The sequence below is a fragment of the Cladophialophora immunda genome (assembly GCF_000835495.1).
Source record: "Cladophialophora immunda strain CBS 83496 unplaced genomic scaffold supercont1.2, whole genome shotgun sequence".
Taxonomy (NCBI): Eukaryota; Fungi; Ascomycota; class Eurotiomycetes; order Chaetothyriales; family Herpotrichiellaceae; genus Cladophialophora; species Cladophialophora immunda.
Window position 1 is genome coordinate 6623522 of NW_015622542.1, and position 23934 is coordinate 6647455.

Consider the following 23934-nt stretch of genomic DNA (forward strand, 5'->3'; position numbering starts at 1 on the left):
AAGGTTGATGAGACTGAATTGATGCCTTCCACAAATATTTCGTTTGGGAAGACGATGCTCGTCCAAGCAACGCCACGCTCACTGTCCCCGAATATGATTTAAAGCAACAACCCGATAGCGAGTTCGACATTTCCGCCTGTCTGCCGAAGCGCTGCAATGGCCTCCTCTCTTGTAAAACCCAGCTCAGTTACTTGGGCTATGGATTCTGCTGTGATAGGTCGTGGTTCGCCGAAGTTGTTGGAACCTGGCTCGGGTTGGGGCACGGACGATGAGACAGCTGTAGCGGTCGGACCCGAGGAGGACGATTGATCTACGATGCTGGCGCTTTCCTGACCGAGCCTGGTTTGAGTTGATGATGATGGTCCTGCCATAACAGTTCCGGTCTTTGCGCCAACTGTGCTCCCCCCAGGTCCTTCAACTTTGGGCTCCTTTTCCAGAACTTCTTCCATCATCTTAGGGATCTCGCTTTCCGGTAAGAAGGGAATCTCGTCATTCTCAATGCGGAGACAGTTCTTTTTCAGATCGATGCACATCTGGTGCCGCTTGAGCATGTCAAGGCCCAGGAGCAGATCCACGTCTTTGCCTTCCATGACTGTGAAGCTGCTGGCTAGGTTGTATTGTCCAATTTGGATTTCGGCCGAATGAACTCGCCCCAAAATTTGGGCCGTACCAACGCCTTTTGCTATTCCTCCGAATCGTTTGTCGACCAGCCGCAGGATGCCACACCGTTCGGCGGCTGACGGGGACATGATGGTCGTTTGTGCGCCTGAATCCACGAAGGCTTTGATAGGATGGCCGTTGACGACAACGTCGATATAAAGCATGGTAACCTTGCCAAATGCTGGAAGACCAGTGTCAGGCAGCTTCCCTAAAAGCGGGTCTCTGACTTACCTTCTGGAAACTCTTCCATTGCTTTTTGCAGGTTTTCTGCAACACGTTCTTGCCGGATCATTTCCTCAATCTTCTGTTGTGCGTCGACGTTGAAAGGATCCGCCTCTAGTAGCGCAATTTGCTCTTCCTTCTCTCTCTGCAACTGCTCATTCTGCCTCAATCTATCCTCCAGCAGGTCCTGGAATCTCTGTTGATCCTGAGCGGCAGCTGCAAGTTCGGGATCTTGTCTCCGCAAATCAGACATTGCGGCGGGGTCTGCGAGTATCCGGCTTCTCAGTCGCTCGGCCTCATTGGTGCTTCTTGCCCTTTGCGCCGACGGCTGGCCGCTAGGTGTACCCTGAGCTGGCCGTCGTCTTGGAGGATTTGCCTGGATGGCCATCGGTATGATACCACCTTCCTGAACGTCAAACTGTGCGAGCGTTATCGATGTATCTGTGACTGCCCTTCCATCTCTTAAGAATATTTGAGCAGATGGAGGAACACCGATCTCAGCTTCGACGAAGGCCTTGATGTCGTTGAGGGTCATATCAGGGCCGACATCGAGAGTGATGAGGTCTGTCGGTAGCTCTCTGTCGGATGAGACAATGGTTATGGACGTACGCCTACGAGAATGTCAGTCCAGGACACCTCCGGTAATATCACTGGATTGCCTGCACCTACATGATGGCGCTTGGCTGTCGAGGATGGGGTGGGATTGGTTGTGATGTGAGACTGCGGCTGGAAGATCGGGAACACCTCTTACAGGATAGCGACGATTTGAATGAAATGCAAAGACAGGATGTGGAGAATGTCGCTGAAAAGACACAGTAAAAAGGTGAACACGTTGTTCAAAGTGATTTCTCATCAACGTGGCCCACAAAGGAAATGTTGCCTTGTGGAAGAATTGGATGTTCGTAGAATGGAACGGCTCAGGCATATTAGCGATGACGCACCAGTGGTGGCCAGCCCGCTTGACTTGCTGTATACAGGCATGCCCGCTAGTACCTGGAGCTGCCCCTGGGGAGGGGCTGACAATCATCAATAGGCTCTTCAGTTAGGTAGCGAGGTCGATACCTTAGGTACTAGGGAGGTAGGTGCCTAGGTAGCTAAGCAAACGGAGTCCCAGCTACCGAAGCTAATAGGTACCTTATATACCTGGTGTAATGGTAGGCAAACTATTCGCGGGGTAGAGTAGTATGTGCAGTACTTGTGCCATTCCTCGTGCAGGCGACAGCTCAGTGCCCTCGAATCGACTGGAATCCACCTCTGCCCTCGTCGCCGCAGAATGATTGACTGTACATCGGTAGGTATGTGTTACATGACCTCGTACAGGTACATATGTAGCACTCAGCTGGTCCGTGCCTGTTGAGGGTCTTCCATGTTGACGAGTGGAATAATGAAACTTCTCCCTCACCCAGCCAAAAACCCAGCTCGCCATAAACTCCAGCAGATATTGGCAGATCTGGAGTGGGGGGCTGCTTAAGGGCTCTGGCTATTACTTGCTCATAAGTACCTAGGTAGTTAAGCACAAGGAGCGTGGATCCTCCCTTCAACCCCCACTATGCCCATGCTGCTCGCTAACGTTGGGGGGAGCAAGAGGGCCATTGGCGCCTGTCAGCGTCTCGGAAGGTGCCTGCTGCCCTAGAGTCGCGTGCCATGGCAATTTCTTCATCTCACTTATGAGCCAGGGAACCACATCATATTCCCATCCACTTACACTACCTTTTTGTCACTTCACGCCTCTATTAATCAAGTGCCTGGCTAGTTCTTGGGACACTATCTTCACTCAGTTGATTGCTCTGCCAATCTCGCCATAGTGATCGAACCTTTTTGTCCTTCTGCTACTCTGTCCCACCGTGTGAAGCCGGACTGCAAAATCGAATTTTCACCTCACACCATTTCTAGTGCTTTCTCTCCCCTTGGATTTTCTTCTCGTCTGGAGTCTTATGACGGAGCCTTCTGGGAGCTTTCCAATAAACAGCCAAGTCAGCTACCAGCCAACCGGCGCGAATTCATTTGCTGTCCAATCCGTCTTCAATCGGCATCTCACAGTGCACGTCGCCTGTTTATCCGGTTGACGACTCGTCTGAACCAGTAAAAATGGCCCCAAACCAGGATTCATCGAGCCAATCAGAAGAATCGACCAGGCCGAGTTCCGCCAAGGTCGACTCCAGAAGCGGTCAGTCCTCACAAGACGAAGATGGCTTTATCGACATCCACCCCGAGGACGTGGAAATGCAAGACAGCGATTCGGACGCTGTTGCTCCACCCCCGAAAGCGCCGTCTGATCCTTTAGAACTTCAGCGTATTAGTCATTCCGACAAGGCTGAGGAGGTTCCCGAGGAAGAAGACGATTCTGAGGACGACCGTGATTTCATGGCCAACCATCCACTGTTGAACATGCTGACTGGCCGACTGGGAGCACGTCGACGAGGCTCTTCGCATAAATGGGATCGCCTTCATCCTGAAAACCAAGCACTGTCTGTGTCCGACGTGGACCAGTGCACCTCACTTGAAGAGGCCGCTTTTTCGCCGGAAGAGAGGGCCACCCGGGAAAAGGTATGGCAAAAAATACAGACTTCTCCTTATGCGAGCCACTACCTGAAAACGCTTTGTATGCCGATACTTTGGCCATCTTGCTGACAATAACCTCTATTCAGTTCCAATACCGTCTTACCAGATGTCCCGAGTTGAGTTTGGGGCTGTTCACCCAGCCGACGAAAGCGGAATTGAAGGATGCGTCAACACCGCCTCAGCGTCGCCTAATAGGACATATAGTCTCGACCAGAACTCCAGCACCTTGTGTTACTGAGGCTTCGATGGGCGTTCCCTCAAACTGGAAGACTAGGAGATCGTCGCTACCAACCAACGACGATAAGGAGCCGATAGGCCATCAAGACATGGGTGGAACCATCTGTGTTCATTCTTTGGCGGTGGCACCCGAGTTTCAGAAAATGGGGTTGGGGTCGATTTTGATGAAATCGTACATCCAGCGTATGAAGGATTCCAAGATCGCTGACCGGATAGCGTTGCTTGCCCATGATCATCTTGTCCCATTCTACACCGGGCTTGGATTTGAAAACATGGGGCCAAGTGCGGTGACATCTCACGGCGGGAACTGGAATAATATGGTGACTCTCAGCATCGTTAATTTGGCCGGACTGGACTAACCTGAAGCCAGATTCTCGAATTTCATCATGAAGACGACGACTAGACGCGGATTATGCCGCTACGAACCCACTGGACTGCTACTCTACTTCTTGCGCCTCGTCGTCAACGCTCTATTCGCTAAGCCCAGGTACTGAAAACCACGCGCTCGGATCGGCTGGGCGTGGTGACTATTGGGAGTTTTGGCCTTGGTGCGGCGTGCGACAAAAGGAGGCTGGCAATGAATTTCCATGAAGGATGATCTGTAGATGTGGCGGCGGAAGCGCGAAATGAAATTGGCGAAGAGTGCATCGGGATTAGGCTGTATTGTGCTGCCTGGGACATGTCGTGATGTACATGCACGACTACTCACATCCCAGAAAATGAATCCTGAGTCTCATCTCCCGGTGGCATATGTGGCTCGCACGGGATTATTCTATGTGTACCGAGTATCGTGGCCTGTTATCGGAGGCATGAAGGCAGCGTGTGTCGTGTCCAATTCTCGACTACAATTACAGTCGAGTCACCCCTAGTGACAAAAGCTCCTTTGGCTGGAATTGCTCGTTATTTGTTCTCCTGGGATTTATTGCACTGATCGTTGACTGACAAGGCAGAGGGTGGATGCGAGGGAACATGGCGGGTTGAACGTAAAGCCGAGGGAAGAACAGGCGGAGAGCAAGATGCTTCACCAATGACATTCCGTACAATTGCAACTCACTCCGCTTACTTCTTCGCTTCCACACTCCCGGTTTGTTCCTCGTCTCCATCATCGCCCGATGGGGGATGATGGATGGAGGGAGGGCAAGGCATTCCCACTGTCTGCAGGTGACGATATTGCTTCTCAAATCTACTCCTCCATCCACCGTGGTTCATATCTAATGTTTATCTTCCCTCACATACTCAAACCTGCAAGATTTGCGCCTCTTTTTCTGCCTCATCCTCCATCGCCCGCTCAGTTCCATCGTTCTTTCGAAGAAAGACGAACCCTTTTGTTTAGCTCAGCCCTGCTGCATCTCGGAAGTTCCTACCGAACTTGACAGTACCACTCTATCCGCCTGTGCCGCCCGCTGCAGAGTGACTCCTCCACGATTTCGAACCCAGCCCAGCCCAGCCAGAGCGCGCTAGTCGATCTATACGAGACACATATGGTCTTCTTGCGGAGAGGCCGAACAAAATAGGGTTAAAAGTGCGGAGGGGACCTCACGGAAGAGTGCGGGTGAAGGGCGTCTACAGTGTACAGGGTCAACCAGTTTCAGGCCTATCGCAGCCTGCGCCCACCAATTCCTAATCGGTTACCGAGCATCAGGCCATTCGTTTAAAGTCCTGACCTGGGCCGCGACAACTATCCCGCAACGAGAATTCTCCTCTGCCATCTGGCATCGCACGTCAAAGAGCCAGGTCTGTAGGCACCATGCCCACCAACCGACCGTTCTTCGCCAACTTCTTTTCGGCCTTTCGAGCCCGCACGAGCCCGGCGTTCCAGGCAAAGTCTAGCACGACCTACGATGCCGTGTCGCCCGGTTCGCTCGTGGCAGCTGCACACGTTTCTACAACCACAGCGACAGTGACCTCGTCAGGTACAAGAACAATAGCCACCAAAGGCACAGGAGAGACCTCAGCCTCATCACAACAAGTGCAGTCAAAACCTAGCTCCAGCACGCCGCTTCCCTTCTCGTCCAACCCTAGCTCACACCGATATGCACCGCCTCTGTCCAGATCGCCGGGGACGAGTTCGCCTGGGCCTCACGCAACGCATACAACCGCCAACCTATCAATGTCACCGCCCGGCACGTCAACCCCGATGACGAGGGGGCGACAGAGACGTGGCAGCGATAGTTCCAATTCTTCAGGAGGATTCATTGATGCATTGGGCCCGGAGAAGTGGTATATTGGCGGCCGAAATGCAGCGGGTGAAGAGACATTTTACAAACTTGGCTTGGTAACAGGAGGAACGGGACGAAGAGTTCGCAGCTTAGACCGGTTGAGTCTTTGAACTGCGCGAAAGCCGAGAGACTGCTATCAGAGAAGGAATTAAAGAGAGGCGGAGTTGCAAAGCAAAGCCGCAGCGGTGATCTTTCAAGCACAAAAAGACCATGGAACTGTTCTCCACCGGTCCTCAACTTTTTACGATCAATCACGCTCAGGCTGACTGATCTTGTCGTCTCTTCCCGCGCGTCTTTAGTGCAAGCATTGAAAGCACGGGGTATACGGAGAGCCAGAAATCATTCCAGCCTCCAGTTTGGGACAAGGCAGGGCGAGTGAAAGCGAATGTTTAAGAGATGGTCAAACCACTCTCCCCGACAAGGGCGAGGGCGTACAGAGCAAGGCGTCAACGGCGTCGAAATCCAAACAAAAATGCAGCGGCCACGGGCATCGGGGCAAGGCTTTATGGGATCGCATTTATTGCCGAGTACATAGGTGCCCTTCTTTGCTCTCCGGTGCGGGAGAGCATCGACTTGCACAGTACCTACGCAAACATACTAGGGACATGCCTAGTACCTAAAATATGACAGATGATGAACTCTAGTATCTTTCTGTATCTTTGCTCTGTAATCGGTCCTTTGAGATCCCAAGAGTGGATGTCGTCCCCAATTGTGCGGGACGGGGGGAAATGGAACTCGGTAAAGGCGTGTAGACCATTTGTATAGCACAGCACGAATGCCGAGATTGGCAGCGTCATCAAACCCGGGCGAAGGATCAGTTGGGCTTGTATCGTTTGGGCAAAAGAAAATCTGATTATGGCACGCTGCATGTGCAGATGGCGCGGGGACACGTCAAGCATTGGATCTCTGGACCTAATAATCGCAAGTCTCTGTGCCACCCAGTACCTACATGTGTAGGGTACTCCAGGAAATGATGACATACTCGTTAAAGACTTTGCCGGAGCCATGCCAGTGATGCCACAGCATATCATGGTTGAAACTGGAGCACCTTCGACGCCCCGAAAGAGCGGTCGACGGGTTGTGGTGGTAATAGTGGATTGCATTCATTCCAATTCGCTCGCCCCGAGGCCCCGACTCTTCTCCGTGCTCTCCGTTGAAATCATTGCCCACCCTTACCACCGACACATCACCACCATTATTTGCACCTCCCACGCCCGTGTGATCACCTTGCATGGGGCTGCACCTACCAATACGATCAACTAAGCCATGCTGTGTGATGCTGGCGTGCAACAATCTATTCTCTTTTCTCTGGCTTCCTTCGCCCCTTGTTTGTCGGACCTGTGAAGAGGAATGCTCTGCGCCCAAAATCTGACCTCCCAAGTCACCCATCCATCCATCCATCCATCCGTCCGTCCACCACGAGGAGAATATGCTCCGTTATTCTTACTCGGTTATCGATGCTTCAGGTCAAACCACCCGCAGAGCAGAGATCCCCAAACCCGCCTAACTTGACTCCGGACAACGGCCCCGCTGGCCATGTTACTCGGTTCCTCCAGGGGACGCACTTCAGTCCTACGAGCAGGCGGTCGAAGCAAACGCCCCCCGGCGGCGTGCAGCTAGCATAGCCCCTCCTTCCAGCCTGTTTCAACTCCTATTCGCACCCTCTGACGCCTCCTGCACGCGCCGGCCCCTCGAATACGAGCACTACAAGACGTTTCAAACGGTTCGGATGGTGCCTCGTGGGGCACAGTGTGGAAATCCTGTTTTGGCGGGTGCGAAAAGCGAAAAATTTTACGACAGGTCTTGCATGGGGCTTACCGGACGCTTGAACAAGCGAGAAGCCAAAAGGCCTAGTACTCCGTACAAGGTGTCCAAACAGTTAAGGGCTGCTAGCTGCAGCGCGGATCTCAGAGCCAGAGGTCCTCTGGCGCCCCCTGGCCACCACCTAGTGGCTGCTTGCTGGCGCTCCCCATCTTGCGAAACCCTCCCCTGGCCCATCCAGTCGCACATCCGCTTCAACTCGGATGCTTGGACAAGTACAGCAAGCCAAGTTACAACTCCAACTTTGACAGTCATTATTGCACTCGAGCCGGTCCAGGTGAGCGCTCCTGGGTGGTTCTGGCTTGTGGCACTGAGCTCTCGAATCGTCCTCGACCGTGAACCGTTTCTTTTATTCCCAATAACTTCCCTCCGAATCGCGCTTATCCAAAGCATGCTGCTCAGTCATCCTGGGGGACCTCAAGCAACTGGAACCATCCGAACTCTAGGGGCCTCTTTTAAGCCGGCAAGCTGCTCCTTCCAAGTCTCGACAAGGTGCATCCCGCCCGTGGCGCCCGTTGTGCCTACACCGAATTTCGCATGGCTTTTCTCTGCTCCTGGTCATTATTCATGGTAAATTCGATCCCGTGTCAAGCAACTGGCCCCCTACCGTAAAGATCAACTTGATCATTCTACGATTAATATTTGTAACCAGCCGCCATCCCCGCGCCTCAAAAGTTCCGACGTTTCTCTGGCTCTGGAACCGGTTCTCTGTTGCGAACATAGACATGAATACTCACTGATAAGCAAACATGGCGTCTCGAAAACGCGGCGCGGAAGAACATCCTGATGGTGTCGTCAGGGCGGCGAGCAAATCATATTTTGCCGCCCCGCTAACAAACTCTTTGACGTCCGATCATCTCAGTCCTCCTCCAAGTCCAACTTCGAGTTGTAGTTGCCAGAAACCCGCCGGCATGGAACGAATTTTCGCTCTGTCGCCGACGCCGACTGTCGTCCTCGACAAAGATTTACGAATAATCATCCTTTCGACTTCCTGGCAGAAGCAGGCCCATATCCCCCTGGACAAAGTTCGTGGCAAATCCTTTCTGGAGACGATCGGCGACTTGCTCCTGCCAACAGATGCCGTCACCACCACCCAACTGATTCAGGGTGCAATCGCGAGCCGCGAAGAGAAGCGCTCTGAACCCCAGCCAGGGATCACGGCTTCCAGTTATTGGCGGGTCCGAGTGGCCCCGATTTTTGACGAGGACGAACTTCTCTACGTGGTTGTCGAGGGTGTTGACGCTACGGACGAGGTCGACAGAACGCAACAACAGGTCGCCCAACTGTCATCGGCAGAGACATATCGTATCTTGGTCAGCACCCTTCGAGATTATGCCATCTTCATGCTCGACGCCAATGGTTGCATAGCCACATGGAACACTGGTGCCATGCTGCTCAAACAATACACCCAGGAAGAAATCGTGGGCAAACATTTCTCCACCTTTTATAGCGAAGAGGACCGAAAGGCAAGGAAACCTGAAAAGGAGCTGGAAGTCGCTCTGCGGGAAGGAAAGGTGGAAGATGAGGGTTGGCGTGTCAAAAAGGACGGGTCCAGGTTTTGGGCAAATGTCATCATTTCTCCCGTCTACCGCGATGGAGTTTTGACTGGCTTCAGCAAAATCACCAGAGACCTGACAGAGCGAAAGGCGGGAGAAGCACGACTGATTGCTGCGTACGAAGAGGCATCCAGAATGAAGTCTGACTTCTTGGCTAACATGAGCCACGAAATTCGAACGCCGATGCATGGGATGCTCTCGGCCCTGTCGTTACTGATCGACACAGGACTTACAAACGAACAAAAGGAGCTTGCCGGCATTATCGATGAATCAGGAGCCATCCTGTTGCAGGTCATCAATGACATCCTCGACTACTCCAAACTCAGCTCCGGCACATTTTCACTCAACAAAGAGCTCATGAACATTGCGGAGATTGTTGCCGCAGTCCGACGGTGTTTCAACATCGGGTCGTCCGATAATTTGAGATTTGAAATCGACCTGGACCCTCGTCTCCCAACCTTCGCACAAGGAGATCCTCTCCGCTATCGTCAGATCTTGCAAAACCTAGTGTCGAACGCAGTCAAATTCACCGACAGAGGCTATGTACGCGTCAAAGTTGCCCTTACCTACGAGGACGATACCTCGTACGGCCTCAAAACCGAAGTAATTGATTCGGGTATCGGGGTTACCCCCGAGGCGGAAAATGTCTTGTTCACCCCTTTCACCCAGTTGGACACCTCTTCGACTAAGAGATACAAGGGCACAGGGCTTGGCCTTTCCATTTGCAAGAGTTTGGCTGAACTGATGGGCGGGGTCGTCGGTTATATGCGGAATCCAGAGCACCAAGGAAGCATCTTCTACTTCACATCCAAGGTTAACAAACTAGAAGGCTCACCAGCCAAACCACTTCCGAAAGCACCGCTGGACACAGATCTCAAAAAGTTGGCGCAAACTAAACATATACTTCTCGTTGAAGACAACGCAATCAATCAGACCATTATGGTTCGCCTTTTGCAAAGCTTTGGCTTGGAGAAGGTGGACGTCGCTTCTGACGGCGCGGAGGGTGTAAGAATGGTAACCCAAAAGCCTCTGGCTTACAGCCTGATCCTGATGGACATTTCTATGCCCGTGATGGATGGTGTGACTGCCACAAGGAGGATTCGAGAAGCTGGTCACGTGGTTCCAATAATCGCCATGACTGCGAATGCGTTGAAGGGAGACGAAGAGGCGTATCTCGCGGAAGGCATGAACGACTACATCGCCAAGCCGGTGGACAGAAGACTTCTTATGGAGTCGCTAGTGAGATGGTTGCGTTGAAATGTCATCGAAAGGGTTTTAACAGGCAATGCGGAACCTGAAGATCCTGAAATTGGTCCAAGAGAGAATTTGACCATCCTTGGGTTGAACACAAATTGTCGCATGCACTTCGTTTGCAAGCCAGTCCAACAAATGCTGGTGTGGCGCCCTTGGTCCAATTAGCTCACTTGGAACCGTCAGTTTCGCACCAGAACTGGTGAAAGATTCCTTGCGCGACTGTGTCGAGACGCACTGCAGCGGTATTGAGATCGCGTCTAACATGAGGAGCCACTCAGACTTGACGACGGTCAGGGAACATTCCCATCGCAGGGGCTTGGATCGAGGATCTGCATTCCACCCCCCTGAAGGTCCATACGCAGAGCACCCGAGAGTCGACCTGGTTTAAGAGTCCTCGCGGTATTGAACAGGAAAAGGTCCAAGCCTGATCCGTTAGGCGGACCTCAGTCACGATCAAGCTGGCCTCTGATTGCCAGAGTCACCCAAAGCCAGAGCATCACTTCACAAGGACAAATGGCACTAGTATATGTGCTCGCCCACATTGAAAACATGTCACAATGCGGCACATTCGACAACCTTGCGTCTGGTGGCGCTGAGACTTGCATAGGAAAGCATTCGGGAGTTGCGCCTTATACAACTCTAGAATTCCATTTGCCTCCCTTCACGCGGCAAGGGCCCGGGCATCCTTGCTTAAAAGCTGTGGTTGTCACCCTCGAGGAAGAAGCGGAGCCAATTACTATTTCTAGTATTTCTGTGTACATGGGCCCGGCTACACTTTCCCATGCTTCAATTGCCACCTGCTCCGCACGCTTTTCGACAGCCGATCCTTCTTCCTGGACTTCACGAAGCGCAGGTGCCAAGCTCAAACGCAAGATTGGTGCAGCCGAAGCGAGCGGGTTGCTTACGTTTCTCCTCCCATACTGGGTGTATATACACACCACACAAATACCTCTACCCTATGGCAGCTTGGACAGCCCCGGCCCCACGGCCCCCCATGCGGCCCTCAATTGGCCCGCCCCTGCAAAGTAATCCTTTGATGAGACAGCATACGAACTTTTCACCTGAAATGAGACGGAATCTCTGTTCTTTATGGCGACTGCCGAGGCGACAGGCGGTGGGATAGAGGGTCAAGCATGATCTGAAATTACACAACCGAAACCACCATTCGGTTGCCGTCGCTCCAATGAAGGGGGAAGCCCCATCGCTGACTCATTTCTTACTAGGGGAGGACTGGGAAGGCCTGGCAACAGAGGGCGAAAAATAGCGGTCCAAACCCTGAGCGCCTTGATTATCAAAGCCATTGTACAGGCCATTCTCAGTGTCTGTCCCGGGTTCCGGCAGCATCTCACCTTGGTAGCAAACCTTTCACTCTGCTCGTCCATTTCACCTCTGCACTTCTGCGGACTCCGCTTTCGACATGGCCCTTGTCGCTTAGAGTTAGGGTCATGCGATCCCCAGATTCCTCATTTCTGCCTTTCCTCCCTTGGTCAATGGCAATCTCGTGGACGATATCAATAACTTCCCCGTCATGACGGATTTGCCGCACAAAATCTATCTGCATGGCTTCCGACCCGCGGAGAGAGTTTTTGTTCCTGAATCAATCTCTATCTTCCAAACCCCGCTCGCAGCGGGAGAAAGAGCTCCAAGATGCCGATCGTCGAGCTCACGCGGCTCGGAACTCTAGACTCAAGCGACCCGTCTCAGAGGCCGAAGACGCAGCTGCCAGCTTGAGAAGCCGCTCCTCAAAGAGACCCAACCGGCGTCCAGTTGAAGATGCTCAACAAGACGGCGACGACGCGGCTCTTCCAGTTGTTGAACAGAAGCTGGCTGTACGACCCAAGACTCTAGAACACCGGCAGACCATGCCCGAGCCATCTGCCTTGGCAAGGACCTTGACCTCGACAACTCCCCTAGGTCAGGGTAACCACGATCCCTTTGACACTGCCTCGATTAGCGGGCTGCCTCCATTCATCTACGATATGCTGGACCATTGTGAGTTGTAACCTCTCTGAGCCCAAGTCGGTTCTTTTCTAGGCGGAGTTCTAGTACCCCTGACCCCTTCTCGGGGGTCTGTTAGGTGTCAGATATTCCTAGGCGTGTCGGCGTTGCTGACTCTTGCGCAATCTTCCAAGCCTACCGCTTTGTCTGGCCTACCGTGCTGAACGAAGACCCGAAGGACACCCAACAAAATGCGGCCATGAGAAGGAGACGCGCACGGGAGAATCCATTTGTTCTTCATGCACAAATTGTCAATGCTGGGGGCCACAGACTACGGTTGCTTCCCGCTGGTCACCAGTCTCGGTCGCTCATAGCACAGGCAGTATCGTATCATGAGCGGAAGGCCCTCGAAGCTGTTACCGATATACTACAGAAAAGTCCAACCCCGCCATGGGAAAGGATAGTTTTGGCGCTACTTTTGGTGACGTGGCCCGCTGGAACTCATGAGGAGAGCCCGTCAAAGTATCCTGTATCCCCCATGGCCACCGCGCAGAATCTGCACCTTTTCAACAACATGGAATTGACGCCCGGCAGAATTCAGCAGATCCAGCGATTTTACCGTATCCTGGAGCCTCTAGGTGGTCTGGATGGACTCTCAACTCCCGAACACTTGCATGTGTTCAGCTTGTGCGTTCCACCCTACGCTTGAGCAGAATGTTTTGAGCCGGTCGTGCTGACCCTTGGCTTCTAGTGCGGACACCTTTGTCTCCTCGCGACTCGGCGTCCGTCCTCTTTGGCCGTGGCCCAACAAGCTGCACTACGCCTTCGAAGCATTCAACGACCTCGTGCTTGATCCTCGAGCTTTTCAGATGTCTTTGGTGATGGGCCGAGGCTTCTCTTGCGTTAAAGATGCTCAGCTTTTACGTATCCTGATAATGGCCTGCAGAGCCACACTGGGCATCGATCTGTATCAGCGGAACGTCCCCACGGCACCCTCACCCAGGGATATATGTACGGTCCGGAACGCCGTACAGCACCAGCTATGCTCACTCGACCCACCGTCGGATTTGTTGCCTTCACATGACGCCTTGCTCTACAATATGGTACGGCTTGCTGCACTGATATACAGTGACCTAGTGATTTTCCCGCTGGGCGAATCCGTGAGTGTCAAGTTGCAGCTTGCATACGATCTGCGAAAAGCATTGGAACTGTGCTTTACTGGCGAGACACTGGAGGCGCAGGCAGAGCTCGAGCTCACAGTTTGGTGCCTAACGATGGGTACCATGGCATCGTATGGGACGGTTCACCAGGAATGGTACGTGATGCAGCTGGGGCGGAGCTTGCGCGAGGATCGGCGCCTGTTGGACTGGATTCTATTCCAGACTCTGATGTCGCATTTCTTATGGTGGGATCATGTGCTTCAGCCGCGGTGCTGGGATGTATGGAAGGAAGCGGCGCAACCGATGCAGGTGGAGGGGTCGAGTTCGCCCTCTCCTGAGAAGGGAGATGGTGTTAATTGATGGCGGTTCACCACGATTTAGAGGATGTGCTCGGGGGTTAACAAAGCGGGGTCGTATCCCTCGGACAGAGGACTCAAGGAGACTTGTATCGCTGCATCATGATGATATCTCGGTCCGTGGTGCAAGCGCAGGGAATCTCTGACTCGTCGAGACTGCTTTAGTCGGGTACAAGCACCCTGTGCATTGAGACAGCATCAGACTTAGGCCTCATCAGCCATTAGGCAAACTGCTGACAACAAACAAATGCATGATAAGACGACCGCTTGTCGCTGTGTCTGGTCATGGCTTCATCGAGTGCGTCTCTGGTGTGTGGCGGCTTCTTATTGGGCGGGAGAAAGAGGTGGTGGTTGTGGGTTGTGGATTGTGGATTGTGGATTACGACTGTGAGGGTCTTCATCCACGGGCACGTGGGGGAAGCGATAACAGGGAGAGGGAAGAACTGAGGTGAGAGAAGAAGAGGATGGAGAATAATATTACTTGTCCCTACATACTGGCAACCTACTACCAGGTGCCTGCATGGGTACCTGATGTACCTAATGCCACCCAACAATCATTTGATCCTCTTTCCTTCCTCCCTGCCTCTCACCTCTGCTACTGTCTTTCAACCCTTGCCTCCAATAATAATCCTCAGACACCACTCTTTGCCAGAGGATATGGCCCATTGATTTTTCTTGCCAGACCAGATCTCCGTCCTTTGCCTAGACCAGCGGCCAAGGAACGGGCCCGTGGGCACCAAAGAGCCAAAGAATTGCGGCACCAGCACCAACAAAGTTCGCTTGGGGTGGCCCTTATCATCACCATCATGGCTTCCACCACCTCCTCCTCATCCTCATCCTCTGCCTCCGTGTCACTCGCTGACAAGCTCTCCCTCTCCGCCATCACCGCCACCGCGAGCCCTCTGAACCTCGTGGTCTTCGCGTGTGTGCTCGGCTTCCTCCTGCTGCGCTGGTGGCGCCGGAAGAACAGCCCGGCCCTGCCGGATCTGCCGTGGGTTGCACGCAACGACAAGGCCTGGATCCTGCGCGATCTGAGGACCAGGCTGTGGTGTTTGATCAACTATGAGGAAGCCTTGAGGAGGGCGTATGATCAGGTAAGGTTTCAATTGTTGGCTGGAGTGACTGGGGTGCTTTTTTGGCTCTTCCTCATCCTCTCTTTTCCCCTGTTCCCTCCCCAGAATTGGATATGCTATGGTGAGACGGAGGTGAGAGTCTGAGAGATATCAGGAGGGAAGAGGGAAAAGGGAGGATGCCATTTGTTAGGACTCGAGATTCGTCCTCTACCAACTTCCCTCCTAACCTGTCTATCCTACACACTTTTGTCATTCTCTACCGCCGGGACTGAGCCTTCAACCTAACCACACTCTCCAACGCAGTATGCCCGCCACAACAAGCCATGTATCCTCGCCACCCTCGACGGCGAGGTCATTCTGCTGCCGCCTTCCAACACGCCCTGGCTGATCGCCCAGCCCGACAACGTCCTCAGCGTCAATGGCGCGCACAAGCACATCCTGCAGACCCGATATACCTTTCCCAAGCCCGAGATCATGGATCCCACTGTCCATTTCGGTACGGCCCCCTTCTCCCCGTGTTGGAGTTTTCCATCGTTAGACTTGGGTTGTCGCATTTCCCGACCCAGCTCCTCTTCCCTCCGACATTGCTGACATTTCGTTGTCCTATGCTAGACGTCATCAAATCCGAGTTGACCAGGCAAGTCTTCAATGTCACGCCTGAGGTTTGCGACGAATTGGCCGCCGCAGTGGATCAAATCTGGGGCAGCGAAGCTGATCCCGATTTTGAATACTACTCTGATGCCGACGGGTGGAAGACCGTGGTGCTCTTCGACAGTCTCACCAAGATCGTTGCCAGAATCTCCAACAGGGTCTTTGTCGGCCTGCCACTCTGTGAGTATCTTCTCTTTTTCTCCTCAAATGGAAGATTGCTACATGCGGAAACGCAGACGGTGGTGTATAGTGTCGGCCGGAGATGGAATAGCCCTTCATCGTGCCCATGACAGTTTCACCGTCCTCTTTAGAAAAGAGACCGCCTCTATATTGACAATGTTCACGGAGCAAATGCTAACCCGAAATCGGTTGCAGGCCGTGATGAGCAATATCTCAAGAACGCTATCGGTTTTGCCGAAGACATTGCCTTTTCTGCAACAATTCTGCGTCTCTTCCCCGGCATAGTTCGGCCTCTTGTCGCTCCAGTGGCTACGTACTCAAATCGTAAACACACTCGTGAATATACTGAAATCCTCACACCCGAGATTATCCGGCGTCAACGCCTCCAGCAAGAAACTGCGAGTGGCCCCAAATCCGAACACAAGGGCAGCGAAGCGGAGCAGACTGGAGACGAAGCGAAGAACGACTTCCTCCAATGGCTCTTAACCCGCTCGCTCACGAAATCGTATCCGTTGCCGGACGAAACGGATCCGCGAATCATCTCTGCACGCCTCCTGCATGTGAACTTCGCATCCGTGCACACGACCAGCTTCATCGGTACCAACGCCTTACTGGATATCCTTGCCGCACCAAAGAATGAGCGCGTCTTGGAGACGCTGCGAAAGGAGGCGCTAGACAACATGGAGCCAGATGCAGGGTCTGGGCCGGCTTCGAGTATGTGGTCGCGCACGGCTATCTCCAAAATGCACTACCTCGACTCTGCCCTACGGGAGAGTTCACGCCGTGCGAGTATCATAGGCGTGGGTGTTAACCAAAAGGTCGTTGCTCCGGGTGGCATCACGACACCCGATGGTACGCATTTACCTGAAGGATGCATGGTCGCCACGCACAGTTGGGGGTGCCACAATGACGAGAGCCTGTATGAGGGAGCCGACAAATACAAGGCTTTTCGGTTTGTGGAGCTGAGAGACAAAATCTCCAGTGGAGTCGGGGATGGCGATCGAGACAAAGCGGAGCGGGAGAAAGAGTACCTGGACAAAGCCCACCTCTCCTTCATTGCGACCTCCCCTTCCTACCTCGGGTTTGGACACGGTCGGCACGCCTGCCCCGGAAGATTCTTCGCCGCGCAGGAGTTGAAGCTGTTACTCGCATATCTGCTCTCGCGGTACGAGATCCAAATGGTGATGGAAGGTGGATTGGGAGGGAACTGGAATGGGAAGGGCATCAGGCCCGAGTGTTACTGGGCGGGACCGAACCACGTCCCGCCGATGAGCGCCAAAGTGAGGGTGAGGAGAAGGAAGGAGTTCCAATAGTCTGGACCGAGCACTGTGTGAAAAGGTCTTCGTTTTTGGGGGTCCATGGTCGAGTGACCCCAATGTCCCGAAGATGATGTTAATCGTTAGACCAGCGCGAGCATTTCGGGACGTACCTAGTATATATAAGATCCTTGATTGAGATTGATCAGCACCGCCCGAGATTGACGGATGCCAATAGCTGTCGCAGTCAATGTTGATCGGCGAATGACATTGCCTTACGGCTCAATAAGGAGGTGTCTTCAAGTCGAAAGTCGTTGCGCGGCACAAGTGATGCAAATAGAAGTGCCTTCCACGCACCGAGCCATCACATCAGCTCACCCATGGCTCTTAGCAGGACAGGCTGTGCCACCTTCTGGTCAGTCTCAGCCATCCTCCTGCCCGCCGACCTTGGGCTCCCACTGACCCATTTCCTCATGCTGCCGCGCCCTCCAAAACCCCTTGCCGTAACTCACCACGATCTCCTCCCCCTTTGCGATCCCCTTCGCCCTCTTACCTCCGCCCTTCCCGGCCTTGCCTGGACTCAGCACGAACACGCCGATCCTCCTCTCCCACTTGCCGTTGGGAGCGGCAGCGGCCACCTCGACCCAACAGTCCTTGAACTCGGCGTTGGGCCCCTCGGGCCGGACGCCGCGGTAGTCGTTGATGAAGCGCGCCTCGTTGCCGCGCCGCGAGGCGTCGATCGCCAGGTCCAGCTCGCGGTCCAGGCTGAGGTCGTAGTCCGACGCCGGGTCGATGGGGGTCGACGACGAGTGCAAGGTCCCCAGGTACAGGATCACGAGCGACGAGGGGGGGAGAGCCCGGGTCGCGAAGAGGCCGTGTTGGGTGTAGGCCGGGTGGGAGGGGTCGGTGATGGGTTTTATCTGGACCAGAGGCGACAGCGGGCCCGGCGACGGAGCAGGGATGATGGGAGGCGAAGAGGGTGACGGTGAAGATGGCCGTGTGGTTGTTTGGAGGAGGTCCGGGGACAGAGGAGGCGGGATGTGCAGCGTCGAGAGATAGATGATCTCTTTGGGCCAGTTCTTTGGCAGGGCGGTCGTCGGCTGTCTGAGTGGCATTGAAAGGCGCTTGTTGAGTGGTGTGCTGGTACACGGCGGTGTTGGTTTACCAAAGTGATTTGTATGCCGACGAGGTGGCAGAGAACAAGGGGCTTCGTCTAAGTTTCCCCGGCCACTCTCGGTCACCCACCCACACAACACCTACCGAGTCCACGTTCTCTGTCTTCTGTACTGCTCGATTCCTGACTACCTTCTCTTCACAGAAGTACATGATCCTGATTGTGTCAAAATGTCGAGGACCACAGATTTGCCAATATCTCAAACACAAATCTAAACCATCAAGACCCGTTTATGATCACATTAAGAACTAACAACCACCAGATCCATCAAACACCGCCAAACTCGACCAAACACTATTGTCCCTCGAGCATTACCACGATCTTCTTCGCGCTGACACCCTTCTTGTGCAGGTCCATGGCATGTTGTATGCTCTCCAACCCGTGACCCACGACTTCGGAGTCTGGTGCTGCCACAAACGATCCTTCGGCCAAAGCTTGCGGGACAAAGTGCTCATACATGGCCGGCCCGACTTCGTTGTCCACCAACGTGTCGCCCACGATGAAGCTGCTCCGGATCCCATGTCTCTTGGCCTTGATCCACAGATATATCAGCGACGTGATATAGTGAAAAGCGATCTGGGGCACGACGAAGCGCTCGGGCGGTGTCTGGGGAACAGGATAGCTCGCCATGGCGAGGAACTTGTTGCCCTTGCAAGAGGCGAGGATGTCCAGGCATTTCTCTGCCGCGCCTTGGCCGATCGACAGTGCCCCAGCTGTGGTACGCCCCTTGAACGCCGTCCTGATGTCTGCCACCACCGTTGGGCTCTTGTAGTCAAACACGTCCACGGCTCCGAGATGCTTCACAAGGTCAAAGTTTCGCGGCGAGGCGGTGGCGATGACCTCGTATCCGGCCGCGACGGCGAGCTGGATCACGTTAAAGCCCACACTTGTCGAGCCGCCCCAGACGAGCAGAGTCTTCCCCGTGGGTTTTGCGGCAGGCACGGCGGGGAGCTGCATGGCAAGCTGATCTATCTGGAACAGACCGCACGCCGCAGTGGACAGCCCGAGCGGAATCACGGCCGCATCCTCGTAAGAGAGGGTGTCTGGGATATGCGACGCCATGTGCGCCAGGAGGACTGTGTATTCCTGGAACCCGCAGTGCGAAGCAAAGTTGTGCTTCTTGGCCATTCCAATGGCGTGGCCGACGACGCGGTCGCCGACCTTGAACCGCGCCGCGACGTCCTTGCCAACCTCGACAACTTCGCCCGCCACATCGCTGCCCAGGATTGCAGGGTACTTTACCCAGTCGAAGAGCAGGTTGCCCAGGCTTTGCTTCATGTGGTCGAGCGGGTTGATGGCGACGGCGCGGTTCTTGATCACGATTTCCGATTTGCCCGGTCTGGTATAGGGGGCTGACTTGACCTCGAGAGGTCTCGCTTTGGCGGACATTAGGTAAGCGGATCTATTGGACGGCATCTCTCAAGTTCCGACGTACGACAAAGGTATGTTATGGTAAGTTGTGTCGATGGAGTGGAATCTGTTCGGCAAAACTTTGGATTGCGGGTGTCTTGCACTATCGTTGTCTCCTGCGATTTTTCAATCCTCCCAACAGTTTAGGTAAGCTCCTCCATCTATCTCGGGATTTTGCTCTGGTATATATACATGTATCCCTTGCTTGTGTCCTGGCGGCATACGGAGCGACCTCAATGAGGAGTGGGCATTGCGACCATCCGACTCTCCATCGTCCGATCCTCCGACACATCAAATGTCCGCCCGCCCTCGCGGAGGACTTCAGCCCTCTTGTTTCAGGGTCTTTGCGCAACACTTCAATTGGCAAGGACTCTCCCCTTTGAGGTTTGACATCATCTACGCATCATGGCCGCAGGTATAGAGCCGAAGATGGATACGGTTGGGCGTGGAAGGGAAATGTGCGCTTTTGACCCGCTACTCCTCCTGAACTTGCGCCGTTGGTCTTTCTGGAGAATAATAGAGAGAAGGTATCCCGGCACAAGCTTGAGCGGTGATCTATTTGGCAGATGATGACATGCCGGGCTTCTTCTGCGTTTTCTTCGGGCCCCCATTTCCTGCAGTCAGCCCAGAACTTTCGATTACCACATTAGAGTCTGAGATCAATAGCGGGACGGGTACGGAGTAGTTGGTTTTGGCACCTGCAGTGGCCTTGTCGGCAGTTTGGGGGCTGAGTCCGCCAACTTTAGGTGGTTAGCCAGTGATAGATACTGCCCAGGCAGCCTGAAGCCCCCGTAACCCGGGGAAGCTCGAAGCTGACAACGCCAACTCAGTAGTCGGAGCGGCCTTCCGGTGACGCCTAGTGGGCGGCTGCAGGCGTCACAGCTCCCCCCGTTTCCGCCTAGTCAGCCCCAGGTGGCACTAGTTCGATACTGCTGCGTTGGACAGCAACCACCACGCCACCAGCTCTCTCCACCTCCAAAACACGCTTTCTTTAACTTGACCTCAATCTCACCATACTCCTTTCCATCCCGTTCATCCTGTGCACGACTCTCTTGCCGTGATGGATCGCCATTCATTATCGAGCAGCGGTGCTCGCATCGGCGAAAAGTCACCGCTGCTTCGAGATGAAGAAAGCAGTGCACCACCCCTGACTCCCCGCTGCCCTTCTTGCGGCCGTCACCGGAAGCAACCATTCCACTGGCCTTTCTTCGGTGTGTTCATGGTCTTTTTCGTGATATGGCTTGGTTTTACCGGCTTTTTGACGAAGAATGCTTTGCGGACGGGTCCTGGGCTCAGCCTCTGGTCCGGGAGCTGGCCTTTCTCGGTCAATGGTGAGTCTCACTGTGAACTGGGTAGTAATCCCTTAGTTTATTGACACTCTGAAGTGAACAAGGAGGACCCAGAACTGAGTGGAGCTGATGTCTGCCTCACTCCCGCATGTGTCCATGCCTCCTCCGAACTGCTTTACAACTTGTCGCCCGAGTACAAAACCCTCGACCCGTGCACCGACTTCGAGGAGCTCGTTTGCGGAGGATGGCGGGACCGTCACGATCTCCGTCCAGACCAAGGCGACGCCTTTACCGGCACCATCATGGCAGAGAACTCTCAGATGCTTCTCCGCCATATTCTCGAAGCTCCATATCCCGGATTGTCGGCGGTAAGTCCCTGGCAGCAGGTTGATGATCTTTGGTTCTGTGCTCATATACCTGCTCCAGCATTCCTACTTCTCCCCCGCCGCACTAGACGGTGCCACTGGCTCAGTTGACAAGGAGAATTTCGACAAGCTCAAGGCTGCCTATGACGCTTGCTTGGACGAAGACACCATCAAGAAACTTGGGGTGGCCCCATTGGTCGAGATAGTCAACACCACCTCGAACCATTTCTCGTCTGGCGACCTGTCTTCCACCATCTCATTTATGCTCGAGACCGGGATGTCGACTTTGATATCTGCTGACACCGGTGCCGACGACAAAGATCCAGACACGGTGGTCGTCTCTATCTCGGCCCCGTGGAGTGTCGGTCTACCGGCGAAGGAAATGTACGAAGACGAAAATCTCGTGAAGAAGTACGAAGATACGGCCTCGAAAGTCCTCTCAGCTCTCCATGAGCAAGCCGCGGCGGATGCAGTGGATGCTCGCGCTTTGGTGGAGTTTGAGAAACAGCTTGCGAAGGCTTCGCCCAGTGCTGAAGACCGCAACGACGTTACAGTGAGCGGGGAATGCTGTTTTTGCAATGCCAAATTACTAACCCACCAACAGAAATACTACAACCCCATGTCGCTGGCCGATGCAGATGCTCTGACTCCACAACTGAAGCTGTCAGATATCCTCGACAGCCTCGTACCGGCGGACTACAAATTGGAGAGAGTCATAGTCATGGCTCCACAATATATGAAGGATCTCAGTAAACTGCTTGCAGAAACTCCAAAGAAGACCCTGCACTCGTTCTTCATCTGGAAGGCAATCCAGTCATACGCTAGCTTCATTGAGGCCGATGCTGTTGTTCCACTCAAACAGTTCTCGAACGAGTTAGTGGGCAAGGTACTACCCCTCTCCCAATCCTATTATTCTGCAACTGACATGTATTAGGATCCAGATACAAAGCCAGAACGGTGGAGGACGTGCGTCTCCCACGTCGACTTTGGAGTGGGCTGGATCTTGAGCCGCTTCTTCGTCGAGAAAGCCTTCTCCGCCAAGGCAAAAGCGTTTGGTGATCAAATTGTCTCCGATATCAAGGATCAATTCATTGAAAAGCTGAAGGTCACTGAGTGGATGGAGAAGGAAGTGATTGAGCTAGCCATTTCAAAGGTCCATAACATTGTCCAAAAAATTGGATATCCAGACAAGGTATGTCATGCTCCAAGGGCGGTCGACCGTTTGCACAATACTGACATCTTCTACCCACAGAGCCCCAATATTATGGATCCTGTGAGTTTGAAGAAATACTACGACCCAGTCAATATTACTTCCTCGACGTACTTTGGCAATGCAGTGTCGGTCATCCGTGCCGAGCTCTCTCGTGAATGGGCTGCCCTAGGCAAGCCTGTGGATAGGAATCAATGGTTCGTCACGGCTTCTTGTGGAGGTGTCTGGTGCAAAGTGCTGACAATCTTTTCAGGGATATGACCGTTCCGACTGTGAACGCATGTAAGCGCTTACCCATCCCTGCTTCTCGACTTGAGACCATACTAATTTGCAGACTACAACCCTCCTGGCAACGAAATCGTTTTCCCGGCAGGGATCATGCAGGTCAGTCATATCGAAGTGAGTTCCAGCTTCGGAGAGCTAATCCGAACAGTTCCCTGTCTTTGACGTCGATGTCCCCCAATATCTCAGCTACGGCGCCTTCGGGTCCGTGTCTGGGCACGAGCTCTCTCACGCATTCGATTCCACCGGTCGCCATTACGACCAGAACGGCAATTTCACCGACTGGTGGACGGAAAAGACGGTCGAGAATTTCAAGAAGCGCGCAGAGTGTTTCGTCGAGCAGTATGCCAATTTCACTGTGCCCGGGCCAGACGACAAACCGCTACACGTCAACGGCCGATTGACTTTGGGAGAGAACATCGCCGATGCAGGAGGTCTAGCTGCGGCATTTGCAGCGTGGAAGAAGCGTGCGGCGGAAAAGCCAAACCAGGACCTTCCCGGCCTGGAATTCTTCACCCAGGAGCAGTTGTTCTTCGTCAACTATGCCAATTGGTGGTGCGGAAAGACAAGGAAGGAGACTGCCATTCAGCGCATCTACCTGGATCCCCATGCGCCAAAGTTTGCGAGGATCCTGGGTACCATGGCCAATTCGAGGGACTTCAGGGAGAGCTTCCAGTGCGAGAAGAAAGAGCCCGTCTGTGAACTGTGGTGAGGGGTGAACGGGTTTGCGAGGCCCAAGCAGGCCTGTCTGCATTGCATCAAACGGCTGGCATTGCGCTTTCAGTTGCCATCAAAATCTGGACGGACAGGAAAAGCACATTTGGGCAAAAAGCTGGGCATCAACGAGCATAACCTCATTGGAGTCTTTCTGTAGTGTTTGTCAGACAATCATTCTGTACCCACCGATGTCCCGATGGATGTCAGTCGTTGGGGGCATCGAAGCCCAAATAGTTCCATTTGCTTGTCAAAAGCGTTACTCCAGTATTTCGTGGGGTTCAAGGAACTTGTTGCTAATGACAAATTGTTCGGGCTGGTCGTATGGTTAACGGTGGTGGCATG

At 53.7% G+C, this 23934-nt stretch overlaps 8 protein-coding genes across 9 annotated transcripts; 6 read left to right on the forward strand and 2 right to left on the reverse strand.

Moving 5' to 3' along the window:
* Window positions 1–98: 98 nt before the first annotated feature.
* Window positions 99–1807, reverse strand: PV07_04482 (uncharacterized protein; the record flags this gene model as incomplete). The annotated part of the gene is made up of 4 exons (XM_016391290.1): window positions 99–841; window positions 892–1493; window positions 1552–1565; window positions 1634–1807. 4 exons carry the CDS (start codon window positions 1805–1807, stop codon window positions 99–101), a joined length of 1533 nt encoding a protein of 510 aa, XP_016253192.1.
* Window positions 1808–2553: 746 nt separating this feature from the next.
* PV07_04483 (uncharacterized protein) lies at window positions 2554–4725 on the forward strand. Its single transcript, XM_016391291.1, has 3 exons — window positions 2554–3429; window positions 3531–4001; window positions 4052–4725. Exons 1-3 carry the CDS (start codon window positions 2971–2973, stop codon window positions 4082–4084), a joined length of 963 nt encoding a protein of 320 aa, XP_016253193.1. The 5' UTR covers window positions 2554–2970; the 3' UTR covers window positions 4085–4725.
* Window positions 4726–5428: 703 nt separating this feature from the next.
* On the forward strand, window positions 5429–6010 carry PV07_04484 (uncharacterized protein; the record flags this gene model as incomplete). The annotated part of the gene is made up of 1 exon (XM_016391292.1): window positions 5429–6010. The coding sequence occupies one exon, from the start codon at window positions 5429–5431 to the stop codon at window positions 6008–6010; it is 582 nt and encodes a 193-aa protein (XP_016253194.1).
* Window positions 6011–8470: 2460 nt separating this feature from the next.
* PV07_04485 (uncharacterized protein) lies at window positions 8471–10534 on the forward strand (the record flags this gene model as incomplete). Its single annotated transcript, XM_016391293.1, has 1 exon — window positions 8471–10534. The coding sequence occupies one exon, from the start codon at window positions 8471–8473 to the stop codon at window positions 10532–10534; it is 2064 nt and encodes a 687-aa protein (XP_016253195.1).
* A 1556-nt stretch (window positions 10535–12090) lies between these two features.
* Window positions 12091–13989, forward strand: PV07_04486 (uncharacterized protein; the record flags this gene model as incomplete). Its single annotated transcript, XM_016391294.1, has 3 exons — window positions 12091–12523; window positions 12664–13156; window positions 13221–13989. The coding sequence occupies 3 exons, from the start codon at window positions 12091–12093 to the stop codon at window positions 13987–13989; spliced, it is 1695 nt and encodes a 564-aa protein (XP_016253196.1).
* Window positions 13990–14479: 490 nt separating this feature from the next.
* PV07_04487 lies at window positions 14480–17434 on the forward strand. 2 transcript variants are annotated; one of them, XM_016391295.1, is made up of 4 exons: window positions 14480–15079; window positions 15362–15554; window positions 15671–15889; window positions 16085–17434. In XM_016391295.1, the coding sequence occupies exons 1-4, from the start codon at window positions 14792–14794 to the stop codon at window positions 17200–17202; spliced, it is 1818 nt and encodes a 605-aa protein (XP_016253197.1). In that variant the 5' UTR covers window positions 14480–14791; the 3' UTR covers window positions 17203–17434. The 2 variants fall into 2 exon arrangements, with proteins under 2 accessions (XP_016253197.1, XP_016253198.1); XM_016391296.1 differs by having other exon boundaries at window positions 14480–15554.
* Window positions 17435–17567: 133 nt separating this feature from the next.
* On the reverse strand, window positions 17568–18294 carry PV07_04488 (uncharacterized protein; the record flags this gene model as incomplete). Its single annotated transcript, XM_016391297.1, has 1 exon — window positions 17568–18294. Exon 1 carries the CDS (start codon window positions 18258–18260, stop codon window positions 17568–17570), a length of 693 nt encoding a protein of 230 aa, XP_016253199.1. The 5' UTR covers window positions 18261–18294.
* A 2420-nt stretch (window positions 18295–20714) lies between these two features.
* PV07_04489 (uncharacterized protein) lies at window positions 20715–23905 on the forward strand. The gene is made up of 9 exons (XM_016391298.1): window positions 20715–21060; window positions 21115–21386; window positions 21445–21936; window positions 21988–22269; window positions 22318–22575; window positions 22636–22790; window positions 22847–22875; window positions 22928–22977; window positions 23027–23905. The coding sequence occupies exons 1-9, from the start codon at window positions 20790–20792 to the stop codon at window positions 23585–23587; spliced, it is 2370 nt and encodes a 789-aa protein (XP_016253200.1). The 5' UTR covers window positions 20715–20789; the 3' UTR covers window positions 23588–23905.
* The last annotated feature ends 29 nt before the right edge of the window (window positions 23906–23934 follow it).

Bases quoted from the DNA above. Each gene is read 5' to 3' on its own strand.
- PV07_04483 (XM_016391291.1), top strand. From the start codon at position 2,971: ATGGCCCCAAACCAGGATTCATCGAGCCAATCAGAAGAATCGACCAGG. The intron at 3,430-3,530 runs GTATGGCAAAAA...ACCTCTATTCAG, and splicing joins AGAGGGCCACCCGGGAAAAG to TTCCAATACCGTCTTACCAG. The intron at 4,002-4,051 runs GTGACTCTCAGC...ACCTGAAGCCAG, and splicing joins GCGGGAACTGGAATAATATG to ATTCTCGAATTTCATCATGA.
- PV07_04487 (XM_016391295.1), top strand. From the start codon at position 14,792: ATGGCTTCCACCACCTCCTCCTCATCCTCATCCTCTGCCTCCGTGTCA. The intron at 15,555-15,670 runs GTACGGCCCCCT...GTCCTATGCTAG, and splicing joins GGATCCCACTGTCCATTTCG to ACGTCATCAAATCCGAGTTG. The intron at 15,890-16,084 runs GTGAGTATCTTC...AATCGGTTGCAG, and splicing joins CTTTGTCGGCCTGCCACTCT to GCCGTGATGAGCAATATCTC.
- PV07_04489 (XM_016391298.1), top strand. From the start codon at position 20,790: ATGGATCGCCATTCATTATCGAGCAGCGGTGCTCGCATCGGCGAAAAG. The intron at 21,937-21,987 runs GTGAGCGGGGAA...ACCCACCAACAG, and splicing joins AAGACCGCAACGACGTTACA to AAATACTACAACCCCATGTC. The intron at 22,978-23,026 runs GTCAGTCATATC...TAATCCGAACAG, and splicing joins TCCCGGCAGGGATCATGCAG to TTCCCTGTCTTTGACGTCGA.